This window comes from Eulemur rufifrons, chromosome 27, assembly GCF_041146395.1.
Source record: "Eulemur rufifrons isolate Redbay chromosome 27, OSU_ERuf_1, whole genome shotgun sequence".
NCBI lineage: Eukaryota > Metazoa > Chordata > Mammalia > Primates > Lemuridae > Eulemur > Eulemur rufifrons.
This window is the reverse complement of record NC_091009.1, coordinates 23,330,775-23,338,530: the sequence shown is the minus strand read 5'-3', so window position 1 is coordinate 23,338,530 and position 7,756 is coordinate 23,330,775. Positions and strand designations below refer to the sequence as shown.

Sequence of the window (7,756 nt, the reverse complement as noted above, 5' to 3'; positions counted from 1 at the left end):
ACCTATTTATTAATAAAATGGCACCGCCCAGCGCTCCCTATCCCTCTGCCCTGCTTGATTCCTCTCCCTAGTATTTACCACCATCTAACATACTACTTACCTATCTCACTTTCTGTCTGTCTGCCCATACAGTGTAAGCCCCACGTGGCCATGGCTCTGTCTTGTTCAGGGATGCCTCCGTCCCGGTGACCTGGTACATGCAGGCCCTGAAAAACTATTTGTCGAATAAATTAATGAACGAAGGCTTGCACGTAGGTTAGTTATTACTTCGGGGTAGCTGTGCTGTGCCCTACCCTTTGCAAAAATTCCTTTGGCGACCAGAGATTTCAACACAACTAGAAAGAAAAAAAAAAATCGGCCCCAAATAAAAGAGAATTAATACAGTTAGGGGTTCTATTTTATAAATATACCTTCCCAGGTGGTGGAATGTCGGGCTGTGACATCCATGCACCTAATCAAGGAACTGCTGCAACACCTGTCGTTCTTTGCTGACTCTCAGTCCCCAGTCTGGAGTTAGGAATCCGGGGTCATAACCCAGCTCTGAAGTTTCCAGCGGCCGGGCCCAGCCATCCCGGAGCGCCGCGGGGCGCGGGAGGCGCGCGCAAGGCCGGCGATCCCGGACTCCCCGCCCTCGGGCGGCCCCGGGCGCGGGGCGGGCTTCCGGGCCGCGGGACGGGCGCGCGCGGGCCGCGCCGCCTTGGCCGCCGTCGCCCTGCGCCGCGAGCTCGCCATGGGGGTCCCCGCGCCGCGGCGTCTGCGGCGGCCGCTGGCAGCGCTGGCCCTGGTCCTGGTCCTGGCGCTCGCAGCCCGGGCCGGGCAGGCGCCGCGCCCCGCCGAGCGGGGGCCTCCGGTGCGGCTCTTCACGGAGGAGGAGCTGGCGCGCTACGGCGGGGAGGAGGTAGGCGGGGGCGGCGCGGGCCGGGGGACTGGGGGCCACGCCGGGCCTGTGGTCGCGGAGATCGGGGATCGGGGAGGCGCCCGCGGCGAGGGAGGCCAGGCGGACGCGCGGCCCGCGGCGGGCGCCCCTTCCCGAAGCCTGGGCTCCGCGCTGGGCCCGGGCCTGCGGGGCTTCCTGGGTCCCGGCGGGGACGGATGGCCGAGGGATAAGGGCGAGTCCTCAACAGTCGGAGCGCCCTGCTTTGCCTGCACACTCCCTCTTTCTTCCCGGGAGACTCCCCCTCGAGCTGCCTTTTCGGTGGCGGTCTGTATAAGAACCTCAGAAGGTTTAGTTTTTAATGTTCACTGCAGCCGAGGGCGGTCACTCTGCCTACTTATCGGGGGAGTGGCAGCGGAGCGAGGGAGGAAGCAAAGCCAGCTCCCTGGGTTGGCGGGGCCTGGAGGCAGGTCTTTGCCTGCACTTCCTTCTCCTGCCCCTACCTCCCAGGCCGCCTCCGCAGCAGAGTCCTCAAACCCACGTTTAGTGTCTGAGCCAGGGCTGGGGGCCAGCGCAGATGGGGAACAGGAAGTTAGAGACAGAGACCCCCTCCAACACACACACACCATGTCGGTCAATAGTCTGCAGGCGTCCAGAAAACTCACAACCACCTACCCGTGCGGATTGGTGGGGTCCAGTGCGACAGGTGTGTAGTGTGCAAACAAGAGGCTGCACTTAGCAAGGCTGTGGGGGGCCGATATTAGACGGGGAGGTGGGGGAGCAGGGGTGGTGGAGAGATCATAGATATCATAGACAGAAACCAATCTCCTGCTTTTACAGGTGAGGAAACTGAGGCATGCCACTTGTTAGTGGTAGAGCAGGAAGGGACCCGATGTCCTCTTGTTACAACCCTCTGGCCTGGGGTCTCTAACTCCTGAGTTAAGTGGGCTTGGATGGACTAGGTTGGCAAAAGGGAAGGAGATGGGATCGCCAGTTTGGGCATCATTTGTGAAGAGGCTGGTTAGAACCTTGAGCGGATGAGGACCCAGAGGGAGAGTGGATTCCAAGGCTCCAGGTTCCAGAACCTGCTCTCTCTCTCATTTACTCTGTGACTCTGGACAAGTCAGTCACTTAACCTCCCGGAGCCTAGATATCCTCATCCAGAAAATGAAGACATTAGCTAGATTCTCTTTGAGGCCCCTTCCAGTTTTAACTTCACATACTTCCAGAGTCCCTGTCCCTTGGGAAATACATTGTTTTCTATCTTTCCTTTAAAAAAACCTGTAATGTCCTTCTGCTTGGTTATCTGATTTCCTTTTTGAGCTTAAAATTTTCAAAACCTATAGGAGGATAAAAGAAACTAGCATTTATTTCCCTAAACTTCTAAGTGCTTTATATCTCTTACCATGGTTAACCCTCACAAAAGCCCATCGAGCTGATACTTTTATTATCCTCGTATCACAGAGGAGAAAACTGAGGCACAGAGAGGTTAGGTAATTTGTTTAAGGCAACACAGCTCCTAAGTGGTGGCTCAAACCCAGGCCTGCTGGACTTGAAGACCTGAGCTAGGACCCTGATACTGTGGTGACTCCTCCTTTGGTCTCTTGGAAAAACACAGCTCTCCTGCTGTTATTTATGACCTCCTGTGGTCATAAATAGATAAAAAGTGATATATCCATTTATATACATCCAACTCTAGATCACAAAAGGTCTCACCTGTGCAGGTGGGCGAGGGGGTGGGGAGACATGGTGTGAAGCTGGTGCTGAGCGTGTGTCTTTGTCATGGTTCTCTGGTCGTTTTTATTCCTGAGTCTGCGTTTATGCTTCCCAAGAGGGAGGGGGAGGACCCCACACCCACACCCCGCACCTTCTCAGTTGCCATTTCCCAGGCCTGAAATCCACGCCTGTGGGCTCTGCTTTCAGCGGATGTCCGTCTTCACGTGATCAGAGCTCCCCCCGTAGCGCACGCGGTGTTTAACTGCTAAGGCCGTTGCTCCGTGTGGCCTGTGCAATACCCGGGTAGCCGGAATCGCTCGCAAGGTGCTGCACATTCTTTTCCCCCCTTTTATTCCGGCTTCCTCTTAGAGCTGACGCCTTCGGTGTCCGCAGGGGGTCCTGAAAGTCCCCACACAAAGGAAATATTTGGTAAATAAAGGTACACTTAGCTACAGGCTACTATTTCCCATTTCCCCTATGTATGGCGACTTTTGGGACACCCTGTAGTTTCATGAGGAGATAAATATTTTACTGTTGAAGAAGTAGAGAGTGTTAGTCATGAGATGCTTGTTTTTATATCTTATGGATGTGAATGTTATATTTATATGACTCCTTGGCACACAGAAAATATATATCCAAGAAAAAGCCGCCGAATGGAAAATGTGACAAAACACCATGGTTAAATTATAGCTGTAATATATTTCAGAAATTGATATAAATACATAGTCTCATTTGGTAAGCAATCAAAGCCGAGGAGCAAGTAATCATAGGGAAGAAAAGGCAGTAAATCATCACAAAGAACAGTGCAGTCTGCTGGCCTCTACAGCCATGCCGCTTAAGATAACCCCGGCTGAGTGAGGTGGAGCAGGGTCCACAAAGCCAGCAGAAGTTCTGGCGACTGTCTTGAAGAGCTATTTACGGAATAATAAAAGCTTACCATTTACCGAGCCGCTGTGTCGTGCCTGCTAGGCGCTCCCGTGCACTGTTTTCTGCAGCCTTCCTGCAAGATGGATAGGTGTCATCCCCACGTTAGTTAGAGAAACAGACTTGGGTTGTGGGCCAGTGAGGTGTGTTTCCTTGGGTGAGTTGCTTAACTTCTCTGAGCCTCAGTTCCTCCCTCTGTTAGATACGGGCATGCAAACACTGGACAGTAAGCTCCACAAGGGCAAGAACCCTAAAGCCCACCCCAAAGGGAAGGCCAAGCAGCGTATGCTTGTTGAGCCCAAGATTCCTATAGACCCAACCTCCTGTGACTCCCACCCTTACCTGGCCTGTGAGCCCCCTGGCTGATGTCTCTGCACCCACAATTGGGCTGAGACAAAAGACAGATCGGACTTGGGTGTCCTGGGACTGTGCTAGTCATCCCAGCCTGAGCCCCGCTTGGTGGGAGATAGAAAGTGCATGCCATCTGCTTTTGTGTTATTCTCTGTTGGTGGGGGAAATTCTAAGGTGACATTTTTTTACCTGCTAATATAGCGAAAAATAAAGTGTAAAACCCACTGGGAGTAGAACTATGGGGAAACAGCATTACTTACATTATTAGCACTGTAAACAGTTTAATGTTTTTGAAGGACAAACTGGTAAAATATAAAAAGTGACTAAGTTGTTCATGTACTTAGGTCCAGTAATTCTATATATTGAAATAGGCCGCAAGGAAGTAAGTCATCAAATTAGAAAGTAATTTGTAGAAAGCTATTATTCATAACGCTGCCATTTATAGTTCCAAGGGTTGGAAACAACCCAAATACCCCAAATAGAAGACTAGCTAAACAAACAAGTACACAGTATCACTAATATAAAACGGGGTCCCAGGGAGCTGTTTAGGTGACAGCCATTCTGGTTACTTCAGTGTGTGGAAGTGTTTAATGATGGAATGTTAACTATAAGAAGCAAAATATAAAATGTATTATTTATACCAGTTATATCCACGTATGTCCACTGGTGAAGATGAAAAGAAATTTGGGCTGATTTAAATAATTCATCATTGAATATTATTTTGAATTCTTACCTGCGTGAAGTTGTTTCAGTTCCCAATTTTTCTTTATAAAGGAGGGGATTGCCATGCTCTTGTCAAGAGACTTTGGGAGTTGTCCAGGTTTTTGTGCGTGGGCGTGACATGGCCCAGGCGGGCGAGGACCGGGCTTGACGGAAGGCCGCTTAGGACTTTACCCACCGCTCTTTGCACAGCTTGCGAGAGGAGAGATTTTGCTAACTCACCCTGGAAGAGCAGGGCCCGTCCCATCCTCCTCACCGCTTCTCCCCTGCTTTCTAGGAAGATCAGCCCATCTACCTGGCAGTGAAGGGAGTGGTGTTTGATGTCACTTCCGGAAAGGGTAAGTGGCGTGGCATTTTGAATCTTTATTCCCAGGGAGCTTGGAAGCCAGAGTGGGCGCTTGAAGCTGTGAGGAAAAGGAGAGAACGCTGGGCAAGTCCTTGTCCTTCCATTTTAAAATAACCAGATTGAATTAATATTTGTCAATGTTTTACTTCAATAGTTTTTTTGCCCTAATAATGCCCTGCTCCTATGCCAAAGCCTTCCATGGCTCCCCAGTGCCTGTAGAGTCAAACTCAGACTTGATGATTTAGCCTAGTTGAAGCACTGAGAGAAGTGTTCCTTAGCAAAGAGTTGATAGCATGGGATATTATCGAATATTTTAATGCCATCTAATGGTTTCCCTAATTGTAACTAGAAATGATACCATGGAGGTAGTTTTGTAATGGTTCGTCTTTAATTTGATGCCAAACATTGCTGAATAGCAGTTGACTTGGCTTCCAGCAACATTTAAGAAGACCAAGCATTATTTTTTGTTTGCATTTTTAATATTTTTAAGAGGCTATTTTCATTCTGTATTTTCTAAAACTCACCTCTCAGCCTGCCTATGTGACTTATTCCATATTTTGAATTAGTGGAATCCAACTTGGTGGCCGGGGTGGCTTACTGGGTGTTCTGTTCTCTCTGCTCTGCCTCTCCTTGGGCCTGGAGCCCTTTCTAGGCTTGGGTGGGGCCTCGGGAACCCCCAGACCGCCCCTGGCCCCGCAGCTGTGCGCAGGCTCCCGGCCACTGTGCATGTGCACACACGCTCACACCCTCTTCCTTCTGCCCCACTGCAGAGTTCTATGGACGAGGAGCCCCCTACAATGCCTTGACCGGGAAGGATTCCACTAGAGGGGTGGCCAAGATGTCCCTGGATCCTGCGGATCTCACCCATGACACTGTGAGCCAGATTTTGAGCCTTTGTCAAAATGCCCCACCCCCTTGGCCATAGCTTTTTTCCTCCCCTCCCCTCCCCTCCCCTCCCCTCCCCTCCCCTTTCACTCTGAGCAAGAGCAAAGCTTCCTAACTAACCTATTTACCCTCCAGTCCACTTGGTGTGATAGCCAACCATTTTCTTGAAAGAGATTCTCTTACTTTGTGCCACTCCTACTCAGAAACCTTCCATGGCTCCCTATTGCCTACAGAGTCACGTCCAGACTCTTATGAACTTGTGATTCAACTCATGATCATCACAGTTTGGCCCCAACCTGCCTTGGCAGCCCGATTCCCCTTATGGTCTGCACTCGCCACCGCTCAGCCCCTTACCGCGTGGCTGTTAGTCTCCGAGACCTCAGGCCACTCTTGGTAGCTTAGTGGATGAACCGGGCAGGGTAGCAAGGTCTCCCTCTGTGCTCATATTTCTGTGAAGAAAAAGATAGCATTTAAAAAAAAAAAAAACCTATTGAGGGGTCTAAATAAGTGCAACAGTAAGGCTGGCATTCACCCCACCTGTGCTCAACAGCAAATCTCCATTGAGATAGATGAGATGAGCCAAACTCCTAAACTACAACATTATAGAAACAAATGAAGAACTTAAGGAAGGGCAGGGGTGCCTAAATTTATGACGGGAGGAGTGCAGAGCGTGGTGAGATTGATCAGGAGGGAGGAGGTAGAACCAGACAGCAGCAAAGCGTGCCCACCCCACCTCAGGGTGGGTGTCCTCTGGATGATGAAGCCATTGCTCCCCTTATGTCCTACCCCCCACCCCCACCCCCACCAACATACAGGGTTGTCTCTTAAGTCAATGGTCCATTATTTGGTTTGTTGAGATTTTTTTTTTCTTGCATTAGCGGGTGGGGAGGGTAAGGTAGGGATGGAGAAAGGCGGGTGCCAAACACGACGCGCTCACTCCATCCCCTGTGTTTCTTGGGCTTTTCTCCCCAAGACGGGTCTCACGGCCAAGGAGCTGGAGTCCCTGGACGATGTCTTCACCAAAGTGTACAAAGCCAAATATCCTATCGTCGGCTACACGGCCCGGAGAATTCTCAACGAGGACGGCAGCCCCAACCTGGACTTCAAGCCCGAAGACCAGCCCCACTTCGACATCAAGGACGAGTTCTGATGTCCCACCTGCAGGGGCCGCTCCTGGGAGGGTGAGGCAGGAAGACATCAAGCACTAAGTCTCCTGCAGAATGGGCTGCGGGAAGCCTCCGAGTCACCTAGATCTGAATAAAACAGTTGCTTACCTAGAACAGTGGATGCTTCTTATCGTCCTTGGTCAAGTGTTCTGTCTACCTGGGTATCCCTGCCCGCACACCAGCCAGGGTGGCAATAATTGCCAAAGTGGAAGCCTCCTAAATGTCAACAGCGGCTGTCTGGGCAGTGGAATTATGAGTGACCTTTATTTCTTATCATTTTCTGTCCTTGCCAAATTTTCTACCATGACCATGTTTACTTTATAGTAAGAACAAAAATAAACTTCCCGTTTTTACAAAAGGAGAGTTCTTCCACATGGGCCGTCTCCTTGGAGCCCCGTCAGTACCACTTGTCAGTGGGGGGCTGTGCTGCCCTGCCGGGGTCCTGCTCTCTGTCTCCCCTGCCCGTGAAGGGGCCAGGTGGCAAGGGACAGCCAAGCAAGGTGGCAGGAGTGGAAGGTGGTGAGTTGCCAGGGTGGATGATGGGAAAGGGAGCTGGGACACCAGGAGCGAGGGAGGCAGGAGCTGGCGTCAGCCCCGTGTGGCTGGAAAGTGGGAAGCAGGGCCGGGGTCCAGCCTGGGCAGAGCCTGGCTAGGTCATTCCAAGAATGGTGAACACGCTCCTTACACTGGACTGAGGTCAGATTTTAGGAGGAAATCCCTTTGGGGAGGGTGGGGATTTTTCTCTCTAGGGGACATTGGGCAATGTCTGGAGAC

General features: G+C 51.3%; 1 protein-coding gene across 1 annotated transcript; it reads left to right on the top strand.

Annotated features, from left to right (window-relative positions):
* Window positions 1-688: 688 nt before the first annotated feature.
* NENF (neudesin neurotrophic factor) lies at window positions 689-7,343 on the top strand. Its single transcript, XM_069459461.1, has 4 exons — window positions 689-898; window positions 4,863-4,923; window positions 5,702-5,805; window positions 6,790-7,343. The coding sequence occupies exons 1-4, from the start codon at window positions 731-733 to the stop codon at window positions 6,964-6,966; spliced, it is 510 nt and encodes a 169-aa protein (XP_069315562.1). The 5' UTR covers window positions 689-730; the 3' UTR covers window positions 6,967-7,343.
* Window positions 7,344-7,756: the final 413 nt, after the last annotated feature.